We start from the raw sequence: 18,395 nt of genomic DNA, 5'->3' as shown, positions 1-18,395 counted from the left end.
AGGTATGTGATGTAAATCAAGAGGGCTCCAGGGAAGGCAGGGGCATTTTATCAGTGTAAAACGAGAGGAGAAGTGAGCCCAAGGGGAGGATTTACCAGAGAACGTGCTTTTATCATTTTACGACCTGTTGATTTTACTTTTCTAACAATTACTCAGAAGTAGGAAGCAAGGAAAAAATAGACTTGAGCCTAGATGAAAGGGAAGTGGGAGAACCAGGCGACTTGTTTGAAATGTAAGAGTTTAATAGATATAGGAAGGGCGGCTTCCTCCCACTCGCTGCCTCGAGCCCTGGCAAGGACCTTCCTCATCATTGCAGGAGTCGCACAGATGAGACAGCGATTTCCAGCATCACACTTGGCCCTTTAAACCGTGCCAGGGAGCTCAGGGGTTTGGTTTGCCTTTGGTTTCATTGGATGCAGTCCTAACCCACAGCCATCACACCCGTTAGTGAATGGTGTTTGCAGGGGGGTCTGTGCCCGTGGGGCCACCGCGGCGCTTCCCGACACCGAGGGACGTCACCAGCGCGGTCCGGCAGCGCGGCGTGGAGGTGCAAGGGCAGCGGTGCCGGGGAGGTTTTGCCGAGGAACCGACCGCCAAGGTGCCTCGACCGGCTTTGGAGATGAGACAAACCAGTGGCTAAATTGCAAAATAGCAGTTAGGACTAATTACCTGCAAAATTTGTTTTTAAAGAGTGATGTTGGGTTTGAATGATGGAATAATGATCCCACTTAGCGCTACGGTGGGGTTTTAGGCTTGGGAAGGCTGTGGAAGTAGCAGCTAATGATGCTTTCGGCATCAGTGGGCAGGTAAAGGTGGGCTGCCTGCTTTCTAGAGCAATGCTGCAAAAAACTTGGTTAAATATGCCTAAAGTAAGCTAATCCAATTCCCCAAGACTTCTTGTTAGCATCTTAGCTTGCTGTGGACGTGAAAGCCAGACTAAAACCAGCCAACGTGGCTCAGCTCACCAAAGTACCCCCGGTTGGCGCAGCCGGCTGCCCCCAGTCCCTCCCAGCCGGGCAGGATCGGGCAGGGACGCCCGTCGCAGGCAGGCTCAGGAGCGCGTCTAAGCTGTTCTGCTGCCCGGTCTGGGTGTGCAGACCCCAACCTGTGACTCAGAACTTGGTTGCCGTCAGTCGTCTGCCAGTCCCTTGCTGGTACCTGCTCCTGCCTCCAGATCCTGTTGCCTGCCCCGCTCTTAGCCTGGGTTTCTCTTAAAACCTCTCTCTGCCATTTCCAGCTCTTGGGACCGAGCGTTTGGCCGAGGAAGGGGCTGTTTACGGGGGTGTTACCAGGCTGGCTAGTGCCTGGGAGAAATAAATCCATTCCTATTCAGGGAATAGCTCCTACCAGTTTTCTGCCCGGTGGAAAAGGACCTGGGGGTGTTGGTTGACAGCCGGCTGAAGATGAGCCAGCAGTGTGCCCAGGTGGCCAAGGTGGCCACCGGCATCCTGGCCTGTGTCAGAAATGGTGTGGCCAGTGGGAGCAGGGAGGGGATCGTGCCCCTGTACTCGGCGCTGGTGAGGCCGCACCTCGAATGCTGTGTTCGGTTTTGGACCCCTCACGACAAGAAGGACCTTGAGGTGCTGGAGCGTGTCCAGAGAAGGGCGACGGAGCTGGTGAGGGGTCTGGAGCACAAGTCTGATGAGGAGCGGCTGAGGGAGCTGGGGGTGTTCAGTCTGGAGAAGAGGAGGCTGAGGGGAGACCTCATCGCTCTCTACAACTGCCTGAAAGGGGGTTGTGGTGAGGTGGGTGTTGGTCTCTTCTCCCAAGTGATTAGCGACAGGACAAGAGGAAATGGCCTCAAGTTGCGACAGGGGAGGTTTTGGCTGGATATTAGGAAAAATGTCTTTACTGAGAGAGTGGTGAAGCACTGGAATGAGCTGCCCAGGGAGGTGGTGGAGTCACCATCACTGGAAGTGTTCAAGGAACATGTGGACGTGGCACTGCGGGACATGGTTTAGTGGGCATGGTGGGGTTGGGTTGGTGGTTGGACTTGATGGTCTTACAGGTCTTTTCCAACCTTAGTGATTCTGTGACATCAGGAACTGAATATTCCGAATTCAGGAGGAGGCAGCAAAATGGCTCTGCCTGACCTGGTATTCAACGGCTAGGGAGAATGTGGCAGCATGTTAGTGTCAGGGTTAGAGAAACAGAAAAACGCCCGTAGGGGATGGCCCAGGCTGCAGCAGCTCGCTTGTGCATTCCCCATGCGGCGCGTCGGCTCTGCTTCTCTATCACGTGCAGATGCATCCCCAGCATCGGGGCTGGCTGCAGCTTCCAGTACCCTCCGTGAGGTCTGTGATGCCTCTTTATCCTGCGAGCTGGGCGTCTTCCCGAGGCGGTAACAGGCTGAGGTATGCCAAGAACGCTTGGCTGGTTTTATTCTTTCTCTGGCATTTGCTCACTCACCTTGTCCCCAGCAACAGGATGGCTCCTGTCTTTCTTACCCCTTACAGGAGCGGCCTCGCTGACCTCTTCTTCATATCTCTACCGTACTTGCACCGTTTTTGGTTTGCGTGAGGCCAGGAAGGACGAGCACAGCAAGTTTGGGCTATGGATTTCATCGTGTCCCTCCTGCTCCCCTCCCAGGTGGATGCTGGCTGCCAGCATCCCTCTTCCCCATCCCTTCCCGTTCATTTTATACACAAATTGAGGTCTCAAGGGAAAGTTGTTCTTCATGTGAAACACAGCTCTACAGTTACAGGAGAGAAACCAAGTAACAATGAAAACCCTCAGGGAAATCATTTAATATTTCCAGCCTTCTCACATGGGTTCTTGACACTCGGGTCTGCGGAGGGGAAAAACTGATTTATGCCGTCAGTCGTTAGACAATGTGGAGGTGAGGTCAGGCGCGGGCATTCCTCATCTCTTCCCCGGCGCTCAGAGATCCCTTGGGCAAGGTGGAATCAAAGCATTTCAAATGGTAGAGGTCATGAGAGTGACACTGTAAGAGGTAAAAGAGCACAGCCTCCTGCCTCCTACAGAATGGCTGACACCTATATATCTTCATATTGCCATTGTTTCCGCTTGAAAAATTGCATGTCGTTTGTTTTACTTTTTCCTAACCCTCCTCTCTCCTTAAATCCTCTCGATTTTCCGCAGTGATCTATAGGAATCGTTTGTGTCAAGGCTGACGATTACGTGGTGCAGAATTTTTATAGGTATAAAAGGCTGGAAGATGATCTTTACCCAACAGGTGTCTTCGCAGCCTTGCCGAGACCCTGGAAATTAAAATCACGTCTGCCCTTTGGGAATTTTCCTGCACTGATTTGTGGCTGCGGCGAGGGGCTCAGGTCGAGCGGCTCTCGGGCACGGTGTGACGATGCTGGGTGGCAGAGCATGGCGGGGAGGTACAGCAGGATGCCGAAACATGATGTGGTTCGGCCCCTCAAAGCCAGTATCCCGCTCGGAGCCCAAGCAGACGTCCCAGTGGCCTGAGATGCTACTGTGGTCACCGAGAGTTTGCGTTTGCTGCTTGGGTCCCTTCTTCTTGGCCTTCCCGTCTCTTGGCTGTTTCTCTGGTTCCGTTCGTCTTCATCATTTGTTCCTGGCAGGAAGGCTCATGGATGAAAGACATGGAGGGACCTGGTTCTTGGAGGACACGGGAGGGACAAGGCATGCTGTACTTGGTGTCTTCTGGAGGTGCCACAGCTTTGTGACACCTCTGCAGAGCGGCTGAGCCCTTCCAGGTGCCCATTTGGGGAGAAGGGCCAAGAGAGATTTCTGGGGTTGGACCCGAACTACCGTGCTCACAGCTGGACTGAGGTCCTCCCACAGTACAGGGTGGACATGACGATTGTCCAAAACTCCAGAGAAAATTCAAGATGGTGAAATATTTCCAGTGGGAAACTCCTTGGTAGGAAATTTGCTTCTGTTGGGAAATAGGAGAAATGGATGTTGCAGATCCCTTGGACCTCTGTATTCGGTCCTGATAGCTCCACAAGTGGGTGTTTAATGAAGCCAGAGAACAGATGAGCAACCTTCCCTCTGGCAGAAGGAGCAAACCTTGCTTAGCTGCACCCTGCATTGATAACCACCGGTGCCTTCCCTCGGGGAGCGGCAGGGAGGAGAAGGATTCCAGCTTGAGCACGCAGCGGCAGGGCTGCCTCTCCTGCTCCAAGGTCCCTCCAGTGCCATGTCCCGTCCCCGCTCTCCCACTGCTTTGTTTTTAGCTCACCCCGGAGGAGAGGAATAGCATCGCTAAAGCCCTCCCTGAACACGCAACGAGGGGACACGTGCAGCACCGGTCATCGCAGGGACCATCTCTTTGCTCGTACAGCTGCGGTGGGGTCCTGGCTCGAGGCTCAAGCGCCCGGGCGCTGCCCCGCTGCAAGTACTGGGGCACGGGGGAGCGGGTCTCGTTTGCGCGCTGTGGGAAAAGCACGTTTTCATTAAAGTCCTCGTTGGCAGCCCTGCAATAACGAACCCATCAGCGCAGTTAATGGATCGGACCTGCAGCTCCTGTTGAAGCCAGTGGTTTTTTTATGCAAAGAGCTCAGGATTGAGGCAGTAGTTAATAACTGGATGGTGGTGCCTGTTATTGCATCCCCACGGCTCCCATCCCCGAAACCCCCCCCAGGGACCCCTCCTGAAACCCGCCACGGGGCAAAGGGGGACGGGGAGAGACGGTCCCACGCAGGGACCAGCCAGCCCCGCCGTGCTGCCCCGCGCCGGGGAGGATTTCGATAAGGCTTCAGATGTCAGGCTTAGGTTTCCAAGGTGGTGGTGTAACATCAGTGAGAAGCAAATATTTGGCCAAGTGCACCCTGAGGTAAGCTGGTGTCCGGTGTAACCGCACAGCGTGCCCATATGTTATTACTTATCCATCAGCCTCTTTGAGTAACGATGTACAGGGCCAGGGCGAGGGTTGGCTTTTGTCAAAGCATATATTTCAGCGGCGTTTAAATAAACTCATCGAGCTGCACGTCTCGTGAACTTTCTTATTCCATCTGTCTGCGCCGAGCCACCCGTGGAAGGAAATGGATGAGGCCTTCAAACCTTCGCCAGTCCCCGGAAAATGAGCCAGTCCAGTTAACAATAAATGGTGGCCGGTTGGAGCACACATGAGCGGTCTAGTGAAGAAGAAAAGAAAGTTGAGCTTAATGAAGTCCCCGCGCCTGTGTCCCTGCGCGTGGACAGGAAAGGACGGGTGGTTTATAACTGTTTATTGGAGTTAATGGTAATAAATTCCTCACTTGTGATGCATTAACTTTAATGTTTTCATTACGTGATGATTTAGGTTTTCCCTTTTCACATTGTAAATCATGTTGTCCCGGTAGCACAGCAGGTCGAATGTCTGACATAATGTTATGTTTGGGGGAGAGAAATAACAGGGGAATGAGTTACACAGATTATATATTTATATATTTCATACATTACGCTTCCTTTTTTTTTTAGAGGACTTTAAAAAATTGCATCCTGGGGAAGCCTGTGGATGGGCGGACGGGTGGACAGACAGACCCATCTGAGCAGGGATTCGGGAGATGCGGCTGCGAAGGGCCGGTTTCCATGGCAACTCCCCAAATCCACTTGGTGCCAAAGGGGTTTTTTTCCCCTCCCTCTTTGCTGAGTGTGAGCCCTTGGCTAATGAGCTGTGCAAATAGATATTGAGATTTAGTGTTTTTTATTTTGCAATTATAGACTTAGTGATTTGGAAGGAAACTTTTGGGCCAAAGGTTCTGCCTCCTCTTTGAATTTTCTTTTTTTTTTTTTTGCTTTTCCTTTGGCAAAGTTGGTTTAACTTCAAACTTGCTGTTAAATTTTCCAGGCAGAATTAAAAAAAAACACCATTAAAAGTTGGAGGCTTTTTTCCACCCTCTCAGGCTAAATCCCAGCCCAATCTACAGTCAACTGTTTGCCATCGACTCTCTCTTCTCTTATTTGCTTATCAATCATAAAAACCACAGTTGTGGACTCCTCTGAAAAAACAACAATGAATCCAACACTAACTCGGCGTCTAACAAAGGTCCATCTGTCTGTCCCGTTTGTGTTCGGTCATTAATTGTGGTCCAACGAGGACTTTAGGGACAACGCAGTTAATTAGGCACCGATCAACCCCAGGTGAGAATTGCGGTTTTCTTGAGCGACTTCCATGGATTTTGCATTCGCTCCTGACTGTCAGCACTTGTCAAAAGCCTCCGCCGCTGCCTGGGACCAGTTAATCTTGGTTCCTGCCTTCAATACTGGTCTGTACTGGCTGCTACAAGAGAGCATTTAGCAATTCCCCGCCTGTCCCGAAGGAAGCTCTGGGTTTAGCTGCAGTTTTTGGATGGGCTTTTTGGGTTGAGATGCCTTGTAGGATCTGAGGGCTCCTGAGCCAGAGGACAACTGATTCTGAAGCTGAACACAGGGATATTTCAGTTGATAATTTCCTCTCGATGATTTGTTGCCATTGATTTTTAACTGCCTCCTGCTTGCTGACTGGCTTTCAATCTAGATAGTTATCCTGGGGTGGATGCCTACACTCTGAATTTTGCTTACTAGCCTCTTCTGAAAAGTCAAGTTGAAGCCCGAATAAATCTTCTCTGCCGTGCCTTGCCTTTTCTTCATCTACTTTCTTATTTTCCTGCTCGAAAAAATGCAATAAAATTAGTCTGGCACAAGATCTATTTCATGTGATCCATGTTGACAATTGTTTAGTTCCCCATTTTCTTTGAAATAGTTGCTCATTTCGTTCCCGTCATTATAAATGATCCCCAGCCGTTTCCAAGGCGCTGAAAGGTTCGGCAACGTTCCCGAGGCACGGAGGCAAGCGTGTCCGAGGGGCACCGAGGGCCTGGGAGCCACCGAGGAGATGCGCTGTGACCTGGAGCAGGGGGACGAGGAGGCAGGGACCAGGGGGACCACGCCGATGGACGGTGGCTCGCCTCCCCCGACGGCCTTTCTCCTCCTGCTCCGTTTGGTCGGGACATCGGTCCGTGCCCGTTGCTGGCTGCTTCACCGGGCTGCAGCATCTGCATGGCACTGAAAAGGTTCTGCCCAGCTGTGCCCGATGTATCCAGCCTCCATCAGCCGGAGCTGGGAGCCAAGGGGCCAAGCTCCCTCCTGTCCCCCCAAGGGGCTGGACCGTGGGGTAGATCTGGCTGGTAACTTTGATTAATGGTTCCCGGGAAGAGGATTTGCGGGAGGGATCTGTACCCGCGTGGATCATGACGTGAGAAAGCGGAGTTGCTTTCAAGATCTTCTTGATCTTGGAAAAAGGTAATGGTTTAAATACGGGAAGCATTATTCTCCCGTCAGAGACCGAAAGGAGCGTGGCTTACAAACAGCTCCTTGTTTTTGCGTGTGAGAAACTTGTCTTTGCACAGACCCACAAATGCTGCTCGGCAGTGGCCATCAGTGCCGCTAGCCCCAGCAGCCACGTCCTGGACCCGTTTGCCGTGGCAGACCTTGGTAGCAGGTGAGATTTCCAAAAGCTTTCAGCATTTCTCGAGTTCGGCTCGCTTTGAAGGCAGCGGGAGGGGTTGTTTGTCTCTTTCTGATTGTTTTTTTCTCATTAGCTTCAATGGAAAAAGAGCGCAGCCACCACAGAGGGCTTTGGGAAATCGCAGCCAATTGTGCTCTGGCTTGAAATATATTTGGGTGTTCCCTGCGAAGTCCCCAGGAGCAGAATCTGCTCTTGGCACATTTGAGCCTGGTGAATAAGCTGGAGGATGGGGAATTAGCTGTAACCGTCGTGCCTCCGTGCTTCATCCCTTTGAACAGTCGGTTGATGTGACAGCGTGGGCACGGACGCGGCCCCCGGGCATGTTTGGCTGCAGCTACTGTGACATTTTGTGCAGCTGGTGTGCATGACTCAGAGACCAAAGGGGCGAGAGCTGGAATCCAGAGGTCCTCGAGGACATGGCGAGGACGGGGTGGAACGGTCACGGCGCTCGGCAGCCAAACTCCTGGAAACTCTGCCCAAAAGATGCCGTTTGCTCGGCAAAGCCAGAGGTTCGGTGGGTGACCTGGGTTCAGCCGGATGCAGGAGTGAAGCCGTTGAGGCTGAGAGCATCCTTCGGCAGCACCTGGGGGATGCAAATCACAGCAAAGATTGAGGTGCGATAAGGAGGGGAAGGGAATTAGCTGGTGTCTGCTCCTGCCGCCGTGGGCGTGGGTCTCTGGCCCCAGTTTTCTCCCACTCCTGAAATGCTACAGCGTTGTACCCTCTGCAGAAAAGTGGTCTCCAGGATTACGGCACAGAGCTATTCCCGGTGCTGCCAACATGCAGCCCTTCTGCGGGAGGCTCCAGATGAAGCTATGTGTCCTGTGGATCGGGAAGTCCAGCTGCGGGAAAATCCTTGGGGATGAGCAGCTCCCTCGGGAGCCAGGCTTGAGAGGCTGCAGAGGATGGAGGAGAGGCCACGAGGAGCTTGAGGTGCGGGTGACACCGGGGAGCGCTGCCGGTACCGGCTGTCTGCTGGGCAAAGGGTGGGCTGGGGGAGATGTCAGGGTGGAAGGGACCACTGAGACCATCCAAACAGCCGCAGTCCTGCCACGCCGTGCCGGGGGCGACCGGAGAGGGGCCGTGTGTCTGGGGGAGCACAGATGTGTCTCTCTTAGATGAATTTAAGGCCTTTTCTTTCTCTGTTTTTATAAATGGTGAACGGCCAATAGTGGTTGGAACAGATGACCAGGCGACAGTCTGGCTTTTCCATCCCTTGGAGTCCTAGAAGATGTGGTGAGCTGTGGTTTACCTGCAGGTGGCGTGGCCCTGGGGCAGAGGCATCTGGGCTCTGACGGGACCATCCAAGCAAATAAACCCTCTGCCCGTAGAGACCGGAGAGCTCCTGGGGCTGGGCTCCCACCTAGCCTCTCCGGATCTTCTGGGTGTCCATTAGGATGGTTTGAAGAAATAAAAAAACCCAGGGACTGTCTTTGCAGGTTAATTTAGCCATTTGTTGCTAGCAAAAGCCATCTGGCTTGTCGTTAGGGGCAGGCTGGGGTGTGGGGAGGGACAGGGACACCCCACGTAGCCCCAGCCCCGTCTGCAGCCAGGCAGAGCCCTGAGCGCAGCGTCCCCCGCGCTCACCCACCTTGCACAGATTTAATCTTCCCAGCTCTGCATTAGCAGGGCTGCATTAGAGAGGCTGCATGCAACACACAGGTTACAGCTGCCATCTTCATGTCATATTCTGTAAAACTTAAAATTTCCAGAGCCCTGTGCAATCAAATCAGCCCTCGCAACCCCTCCTTAATTGTATTAGTTTGTCTGAGCAGCCACTGAGTATTTAAGAAGGGAGTCTCCTTTCATTCGGGTTTTCCTGCTGGGAAACTGAGGCACGGTGTCTTTTGCAGAGCAGGAGAAATTTGGGCTCCTCAGGGTGTTTCGGAGGCGATGCCGCAGAGGTGTCCCGGCCCTGGGGAGCTGCCAGCCTGGCAGATCCTGGGACCCAGGGCCACAAATAACCTGAAACGTGGGATCTGCTTACATGGAAAATTGATCTCAAATAGGGCAAAGCACAACTGAGAAGGCAGTAGCTATCCCAGGGGTCCTGCCTGCTTACAGGCAAGCACTCAGAAATGATGGGCGAAGAGAGAAGATGCGGGGCTGGAAGAGGTTGTGGCTGGCTCCCATCGCATCCGTGCTGCTTCCCGGCTTCGGTTGCTCTTTCTGGTGTCTGAAAGGTCCTTGCACTCCCCAAAATCTCTCTTGGCAACTGAGGAAAGAGCAGAAAGCACATCCCGAGGAGGACCAGGATGGCCGGACACGTCCCTGCCTTGGCTCAAGCGACAGCAGCATCCTGCACGCCGGCGATTTCCACAGCCTGTTTTCTTGGGGGAACGGGGGCAGAGGGAAGCCCCATGCTGATAATGTACTGAAAGTAAATGAAATTAAATAAGCGAAGCAGCACTCACAGCTCCTGCCTTCCCCCCTGGGTAACTCAATTCGAGCGCTCGCGCTGATGGGATCTCGCCGGGGCTGCCTCCGTCACCCCGCTGGGGCCTGGATTCTTAACGTCTAAATAAAAGTTTCACTCAAGCATTTTTTATGCTCCTGCCAGCGGGATCAGCGAGCTGGCGTTGGGCACATTAATGTAATATTCATACTCGCAGGGTCTCCCTGTGCATCCGGCAGCACCGTCCCATTTTCATAATTATAAATGTCCCATAAAATGACATTCAGATTTGCATTAGCAAAAGGGGTCGGGGCTCGGATTTGAGAAGGCGATGTGCCGTTTTACAAGTCAGATGCTCGGCATTGCTAGAGAAAAGCCTGAGCACGTTTGTGCCGGGCAGGTGCTGGGGAGAAATGAGATTTCTCCGTGCGGGAAGGGGCTGTCCATGTCCTCCAGGCATTGCAGAGGGACAATCCCATAGCATCCCAGCCTTCCCCCAGTCTGAATTGTCTCGGCAGCTTTGCACAAGCCAAGGATTTGGTCTTTGAAGGATCCGGTGTCCAGCCAACAGAGTCAGACACAGGGGAGCCATTCCACCAACCCGAACTTTGCATGTCTTTGCGTCTGCCGTTCGCCCCGAGACCCGTTTGCGGAGGATTGATAGCGAGCCCAGAGTTCGCAAACTGTAAAACGCAAAAATGAAAATAGCCCGCGAGTGAGGGAGGTGACAGGGGGGATGGATCGGGCTGAGAGCTGGGTGTTAGCGAGACATGCTAAGAAAACAAGAGAAGCTCTTGTGACCTGGGAAGTTACTCATGCTGAAAACGCTGCCGAGGCTGGGCACTGGGGAGGTGATTAGTGACATTTAGCTAGTCATTTTTTATTGTGTTTTAGTACAAGTTATGATGGCAGGAGAGGAGGGGGAGACCTTCTCAGCCTGGGGACATCCTGACCCTGACGGTTTTGGGGATGAGATGTGGCCGTCATCTCATCCAGTGAGCGCCGGAGCTCCTCCGCGGCCGCAGGGTCCGGCCACCAGCCCGGGGTGAGGTGCCGTGGTCTGAGTTAGACCAGACATGGGACAAGGGCATCGTGTTTTCCAAGTCCGTAAACCTGACCAGATCCTGGCTGCTGCCAAAGGCTCCCGGGGAGCCAGAGAGCCTTGGCTGGGGGGTGAAGGGCTGAGCATCAGCCCCTGGAGCAGCAGCAGCCTCAGCCCGCTGAGGAACGGGTCTCTGTAGCTGTGTGAACTGTGGTCCTGGTTTCCTTGAGGACTTCTTCTGGGAGCCTGCAGCCAGGGTTGGGAATAGCTGGTGAGATCGCGATAGACCATGATTTTCACCTCCAGCTGCTGATCTGCCTTCCCAAGCCTCTTCTGCAGAGAAAGGGGCTGAAAACGTTGTGCTGAGGGGTTGTGCCAATGGGAAATCCCAAAGCTTTGCTTTGCTCTCTGTAGGATTGGAAGAAATCACACCGAAGCCTGTTCAAGACACAGGGAACATTTTGAAGCAAGGATACCTGGAGAAGAGGTCCCGAGGTAAGGTCTGACAGGTACATCATAAGAGGTTTGGGGACGTCACCTCAGAATTACCGAAAATGCACATTTTCACATGAAGAACAAGCAGGAAAATACATCTTTTCTGCAGATTTATCTGTGGGCACATGCAGAATCTGTCAGACTTTTCTTAGGCATCATACACACAGGGAGGGCACTGCCTTTATTTATTCTCTTTTGCAGATCATCAAACTGCAGAAAGATTAAACCCTAGAAATTGAATTAAGCAGCAGCAGCCCAGTCCTCTAAGGCAAGATGTGCCCTTCTAACGAGCAATACCTAATGAGGATAAAATCCCGGTGAAGACAAGGTAGTTTGTAGCATCACACACATTAGCAAGTTGAGATAAGGACTGTGAGTCAGCCTCAGGTTTATCTTGATTTTACTGACTCTTGTGAAAGCTACAAATTATTTCCTCATCACTCAGATTTTATCTTGATTTATTTACTGTATGACAGGTGGTATGAGGCAAGAACAGCCCTTTTTTCCTCATGGCCATCAGCTGAGCTGTATAACTGGCCCTGGGCATGTTTTAGCTTGCTCCAATTACAGAGTAAAAGACATTTGCTTAAACCTCAATTAGGGAGGTTTAACCCAAAGCTGTGTTCCTTCCCAGTTAGCAGGACTAAGGGTCACAGCAGCCCAGCCCAGCCTGCCTGGAGAGCTGGGGAAGGCTTTCAGAGGCTCCAGCCTGGTAGGACAGGCTGCTTCTCCCTTACTGGGATGAGGTTTTGTATCTAAGTTCGCTTGCCTGAATTTTGTGCCAGAAATCTGCAGGATTTATTAGGAAAAAAAAAATCTTTTTTTCCCCCTAAGTATTCATCTGAAACATACAATGAAAGAATAGAAATTAATATTTTTTTACTCTTTTACTGTCCTTTTCCTCCTAGAGCACAGCTTTTTTGGGTCAGAGTGGCAGAAGCGGTGGTGTGTCCTCAACAGAAGGACCTTTTACTACTACGCCAATGAGAAAAGTAAGTGATGAGCTATACCTGCCTCCGGTCCCCAAACTGTGGGTGGTCGCTGAGGGCATGGACAGGGCTGGAAAAGAGGATGGGAGAGCTCTTGCTGAAGGACAGGCTGATATCTGACAAGAGAAAAGCATGTACCACGGGAAGGTTGTAATTCCCTATCAAGGCATAACATGCAGGTTCTCCTAGAAAGGTAGGTCTCAGCTTGCTCTGGCATTTTTTTATTCCCCCCCCCCCCCAACACCTTTATAGGCATGGAACAAGAGAAGAGAGACACAGGAGCAGAGCTGTGTGTAAATAAAATGTTTTCCATTAGCCATCAGCTGGGCTTCAACCCCCTAAGTGACTGTATATAATCCGTGTGTCAGTGTATATAAATATTTTGCAGTCATGCTCCATCAGGTACATATAAACAGACAGCTAATATCTCCAACAGAGTTTGGCATGATTAGATATATGGCCTTACTCTGTTCCACCCATCCAGAAACATGGCATCCTAATGGCTTACAAAATACACACGTACATCCTTGGTTTACATTGACCGGTCTGCATCTAGGACAGGATTAAACTCCAGTGGGTCGTGGGGATGAAGCCGGGTCTTCGTCCCTCTTCCACATCCTTTGTCTGAGGATCCTGAGCACTTTTGTGAAACCTCCCAATGCCTCTCACCCTGGCAGGGTATGTGCAGGGGTATGAGCTGCTCCGGCTTTCCCAACAAGCTGCTAGCAGAGGTAGATGTTGAAGCCAAGGGTTGATATTTGGTTGTTTCTGTGGGGGACAAGCAGTTGTCAGCTTCCAAATGGTCTCCAGAAGACAACAGAGTAAAGCAAACCTCTTATCGATGGACTGAAATCCTTATATAGGGCTTGACCTCATCCCTGGAAGTTTTCTAAGGATCTGCAAATCAAAAAAAGGTGAAGAGCAACTGCCTGAATCGTACTTCCATGCTTCCTCAAGAAGATTCATAAGAAAATAATGAGCTGGGGTAAATAAAGACGCCTCAGATGACTGCAGTGAAGTTCCCTCTCTCCACCCTGGCTGACACCAGCCGTGCATGTGCATCGGCAAGATCCGTAGGCCAATTCTCAAAGGCCCCACTAAGTATTTCTTCCTGTACGCCAGCCCGTTAATTCCTTACCAGCAGAATAATCATTGGTATCATATTTCCCCAAGCACACAGTGGTCTCTGCTTCATTACAACCGGCTCATCTCGTGCAGCCTTCTGACCCTGGCAACCTTCTGCTGGCTGTTTGTGATCTCTTGAGGCTTAAAAGGGCATCCTCTTTCCTGTGTCTTTATGAAGATTTTATAATATTCCCTTTGGATTTCCTGGGGGTGGGCATGCTTAGACTGAATGGGGTTTTTTCTGGCCGTTTCTCACTGACGCGTGGTGTACCTCGGTTTCCCTATGAGGGCAACAGACATCTGCACCACCCAGCAGTACTGCGAGCTTGACAAAAATAAATGCAAACTCCAGATTTAGCATGTTTCTCTTCTTCCAGGCAAGCAACCTAAAGGCAACTTCGCGATCGAGCGCTATAGTGCCCGGCTGGCTTTTCATCTGCGCAAAGACTCTCGAAAAAGATGCTGTTTCGAGTTAATCTGCCCTGGCAAACGCACCTACGAGGTAGGAACTGGGGGAAGAAATGGACCTTCTGTACTGGTTTGAGTACTGGGCACAAAAGCACGTGGTCCTGGGTCGGGGGGCAGAGGTGCAGGCAGGACCTGCCGGGTCAGGGAGGCTGTGAATCTCCAACCCCCCTGGTAAAACAAACCAAAAGGCACTGCAGAAGGCACCAATGCTTCTCCTTCTTGCAGGTCATCTCAGCATGGACTTTCCCTTGGCACAAGAGTCATCCTGGGCTCTCTTTGCGCTTGCGGGGCACAAGGGTTAAGTGAGAACACGGGGTAGAAGCAGTAGAGGATTGGGTTTGGGAAGCCCAATTTTAAATAAGCAATTCAGAGCCAGGTTAAATTTAAACCTTCAGTTTGTTGAGCGTCCAGGTGGGAGCCTAAAAACTGGTGTAATGAAAAACCTGGCCCAATCCACAAAGTGTGCATGAGAGCCTTCCTGAGCTTCAGGGAGATTTTGGACGTAGAGTCTTGGTTCAGAGTCAGTATAGTATATTCAGTGGGGATTGTGGTTTTCATCTGAATTATTTTAATGAATTAGGCTTGACAGCCTTCCTCTGGGATAGTCTAGCTTTGTTCCGCTTCTGTTTCCCCGTTTAGAATAGGGAGATAAAGAAGTGAAATGGCTTTCCCAAAGTCACAGAATGCCACATCCAGGATCTCCATCCCCTGTTCTAGGTGCAAATCTTTTTCCTCTTCCTACATACAAGAACCAGCACAATAACAGGTGAACCTCTCTCCAGTTCACAGCCCCAAGCCCAGCAGAGGCCGAAGACTGGGTGGATCAGATCCAGTTCCTCCTGAAGGGTGAGTTTGGCAGCTTGGCCCGAGCCAGCGTGCCCTGTTTGTTTGGGCAGATCCCAGCAGCATCTTCCCACCCGGCTTGGGCTGCTCCCTCCAGCAACGGGTGGGTTTGCGCTCATTGCCAGGACCTTGCTGGGGTCCCAGCACCCCCTGTTAGCAAAAAAGAGAGATTCTGGGGCTTTGCTCTTTCAAGCAGGTGGTTCAAAAGAAGTGGTTGTTTGGGGCCCACAGGCATTTGGTTTCAACTCGAGAGCTTTTGGCTGCTTTTAGAGGATAGAGTTGTGTGATCTCTCAAAGGCTGCCAGTGTCACCGAGTAGGACAAGAAAAGGGTGGGACTCGCTCCTCACTGCTGGGGTTGCAGATCTGCTGTTCTGTCCTTGGCTGATGGAGGATGGGGTTTGGCTCCACTGGAGTTGCTCCAGTTTGAGACCAGCAATACTGAGACAAGACTCCAGCCCTGCTTGTGGAAACCCTCTGGAAACCACAGGCAGCTGCCCAGGAATGGGGTCAGGCTCAGTTCCTTGAGGCACTTGTTGAATTTGGCTTTGTTCTCTGGCATTTGCCATCCTTTCTTGGGCTTTTCCTTTGTTTTAGCCTGTTCTCAGCTTCCATCTCATTTTCTTCACACCAGGTGCTCATGGGCCAAGCAAGGGGACAGTTCACTCTTGGCAAGGTCCATAGTGAGCACAGAGACACAGGCTTTGTTACTTGATTTCAACTCACTGAAAGTACCAGCATTGAGCTGGTACTTCGGTTTACTCTTTCTAACCATGCTTTTGCTCCCTCCTGCCAGACCTGAGCTCCCTCACCATCCCGTATGATGAGGAGGACGAAGAAGAGCCCTACAACGACGTGGACAGTTCGGACTCTGTGAACACAGCATCCCACAATACTACCCTGAATCAGGATGAGCCAAACGTTGAGATGGAAGAGGATGACATCTACGAGGTTTTGCCAGGTAAGCAACCAAATAAGCAGGTTAAAACCCGAGCCATCCCCTAGCCTTAGCCCTGCAAACATGGCAGGAGACCTGGGCCGCACAACATGTTGATGGGAATTAACATCTTGGACTCTGCTGAGTTTAATGAACCCATAACTCGAAGGTTTGACCCCGTTTCTTTGTTCAGACTGGTTGATGGACCACAAGAGCCAATCCTTTCTGTTCTGGTGAGACGGAGGGTTTTTAAATTCAGGTGGGGCAGCTTTTAGAGGTTGTGCTCCGTTCAGCTCGGATAATATTAAGTTTGGTGAGAGTGGAATCTCTGGGCTGTGTTACCTGGAAAATCAGACTTCAGATGATGAAAATGCTCCCTTCTGGGCATGCAGTCATGGCTGTAACACAATTACTGGCCTTCCAAGAGATGATAAAATAACTGCATTAAAGACTAGCGCTTGTTCGCTAACAGTGCACGAGGTCTGGAGGTAGCAGGGCAGCGGCTGCCGGTTAAAGGAGCCAGGAGCAATATTCCTGGCACAGAACCAAACAGCCTGCGAGGGTGCCACAGTCTACAACATTTCTTACCAGTATAGCAGAAATCACTATATCACGGTGTGACATGCCCCAGGGCTTGGTCAACAGGAGATGCGAAACAGGTCCTTGTTTCTTCTTATTTATTTCAGAACTTTATATTTGTAGTGATTAAAGAAAAAATATATTAAATGCACCAGAAAGTTTTATGGTGCCTGAGATCTTTGTCTTCTTACTGCTGCCAAAGGAAATCTCAGCGGTTTTCAAGTGGCATCCAGACAGCTGCTGGGAGCGGAGCTGGGGCTCCGGGGCTGCCTGTGCAACCCTGAGCAAAGCCTCAGCCTCTCTCCATCTCTCGTCTTTCCTTCCTGACCTTCCCTTTCGCTGTTTACATCCTCAGCTCTTTGGGCAGCAGCTTTCTCTTCCTCCGGGCGTACCTACAGTGATGCCTGAGCTCACAGCAGCCTCCGCGCGCTGGTCCCCAGGCTGGTGCTTGTGAAGCGCTGACGGTCTGTCAGGCTGAGGGCTTTCAGCATCCCTGGCTGCTTTGGCAGCTGTACCCAACTCCTTGCTGCCTTGCGGCTGCCAACACCCACTACGGAGCAGATATTAGATGTGAGGTTTGTTCCACACATGGGTAATCGTGATCCTGCTAGGAGCTTGCGGAGGGTTGATTCAGGGACAGACCCCTCCGTTGCCCCTGCTCTGGGACGCAGCGTCTTGAAAGAGCTGGAGCAGACCCTGCCCTGCCTCTCCTGCTCCCACGCACGGATCGGTGCCCTGATGCTGGTGCTGCAGAGCATCGTGGTGGAGGAGGGAACATCCCAGCCAAACCCTTCCTTTAATTAGGGGCTTTTACTGAGGCTCTCTGTCCTGCCCATGCCAGCTTCTTAAAAGCTTGCTAAGAGGTTCCTAAGGCAGCCCGAAGGGTCGTGTCGCAGGCTGCTTGCCAGCCCAAACCCTGCGAGCAGCAGGGTTGAAGCCCCTTGCTTTAGCAGGGCTTTTTCAGTATCCTTTGGCCCCAGCGCGTGGGCATCCTGCGACCTTCGCTGCTGTGCTGTCCCTGGGGTTCCCCCAAGCTGCCTGCACCCAGCATCACGGCTGCACTGAGCCGAGGCGCAGGCAGGAGCTGCGGGACAGCTGCTTCTGCCCACATCACCTCTGCTCTCCAGCCACCGAGCATCCTGCCTGCAGCCCCTGGCTGGAATCGCACCGACACGCAGGGATGCAGCTCGGATGCAGTGCCAGCGGGAAGCAAAGCCGCAGCTCTCCCACCCCAGACACCCCAGTTCCCTGCCAGACTGAAGGCAGGTGGTGGTGGCACGTTGCTGGAGAGGCGGATGCCCAGCGTGCGAGTGGTGAGAAACCAGTCACAGGGCTTGGTGGGAGAGGTCTGCTGTGCCTCAAGCTCACCCCCCCCCAGCCCTTCGCACCTCTGGGACCCACCAGCAAACACAGGGAAAGTCCCCGTCCAAGCCGAGGTCTCCTCTGGGTCCGGCCGCCTCCTTCGTGTCCCGAGTGAAAATAGAGAGAGAAAGAGGATGAGGGGGAAAAAAAGGAAAAGGGGGGGGAGATGAAGAGATAATTTCCTCAGCAAGTCATCGTCGTTAATGAAGTTTTACAAAAACAGATACAACCAAGGAAAAATAAAATTTCACAGGTGATAAATTTTTCCAATTTCCCTGGCAGAATTCGATAGGATTGTTAAATTAAGAGTGAAGGTGTCTGTTAGGAAGCAACGAGCAGTGATGGGTAATTTTATAGAGTGGAAAATTGAATCAAATTGCTACATTAAAACACAGCTCCTCTGAGAATCTGCCCAATGCCCAGGCTGCTCCGGCACAGCAGTGGGGTGCACGGCCCACCGGCTCCCCAGCCATGCCCGGGGCTGGGGGCTGCCGTGGGGCTCTGGACCCCGGGTGTGGGTGCCCAGGGCTGCCCACGGGGATGTAAAGGCGTTTTCCCGAGGGTGGTGTGGCTGAGGTTGTGATGCTCCGCACAGGGAGGTGGCATAGGGGGAAGCAGCACAGCCCCGAGGAGGTGCATTTTTCAGCATTTCCCTCTGATTCATCACTATAAAATCCAGATATTGGCTGAGACCAAACACCTAGGCCCTGGGAAGGCAGAGCATCACTTCCAACTT

General features: G+C 52.0%; 1 protein-coding gene across 1 annotated transcript in view; it reads left to right on the top strand.

The window, feature by feature from the left end:
• SKAP1 (src kinase associated phosphoprotein 1) overlaps positions 1–18,395 on the top strand; it is a 158,756-nt gene that overhangs the window by 117,224 nt on the left and 23,137 nt on the right. Inside the window, exons 5-9 of the mRNA XM_059830560.1 lie at positions 11,278–11,358; positions 12,267–12,350; positions 13,850–13,974; positions 14,723–14,786; positions 15,578–15,742. Coding sequence (XP_059686543.1) covers positions 11,278–11,358; positions 12,267–12,350; positions 13,850–13,974; positions 14,723–14,786; positions 15,578–15,742 — 519 coding nt within the window. The remainder of the gene's footprint in view (positions 1–11,277; positions 11,359–12,266; positions 12,351–13,849; positions 13,975–14,722; positions 14,787–15,577; positions 15,743–18,395) is intronic.

This window comes from Gavia stellata, chromosome 28 (assembly GCF_030936135.1).
Source record: "Gavia stellata isolate bGavSte3 chromosome 28, bGavSte3.hap2, whole genome shotgun sequence".
Lineage (NCBI taxonomy): Eukaryota > Metazoa > Chordata > Aves > Gaviiformes > Gaviidae > Gavia > Gavia stellata.
Note: the sequence above shows the minus strand (reverse complement) of the source record. Positions and strands in the feature narration are given on the sequence as shown.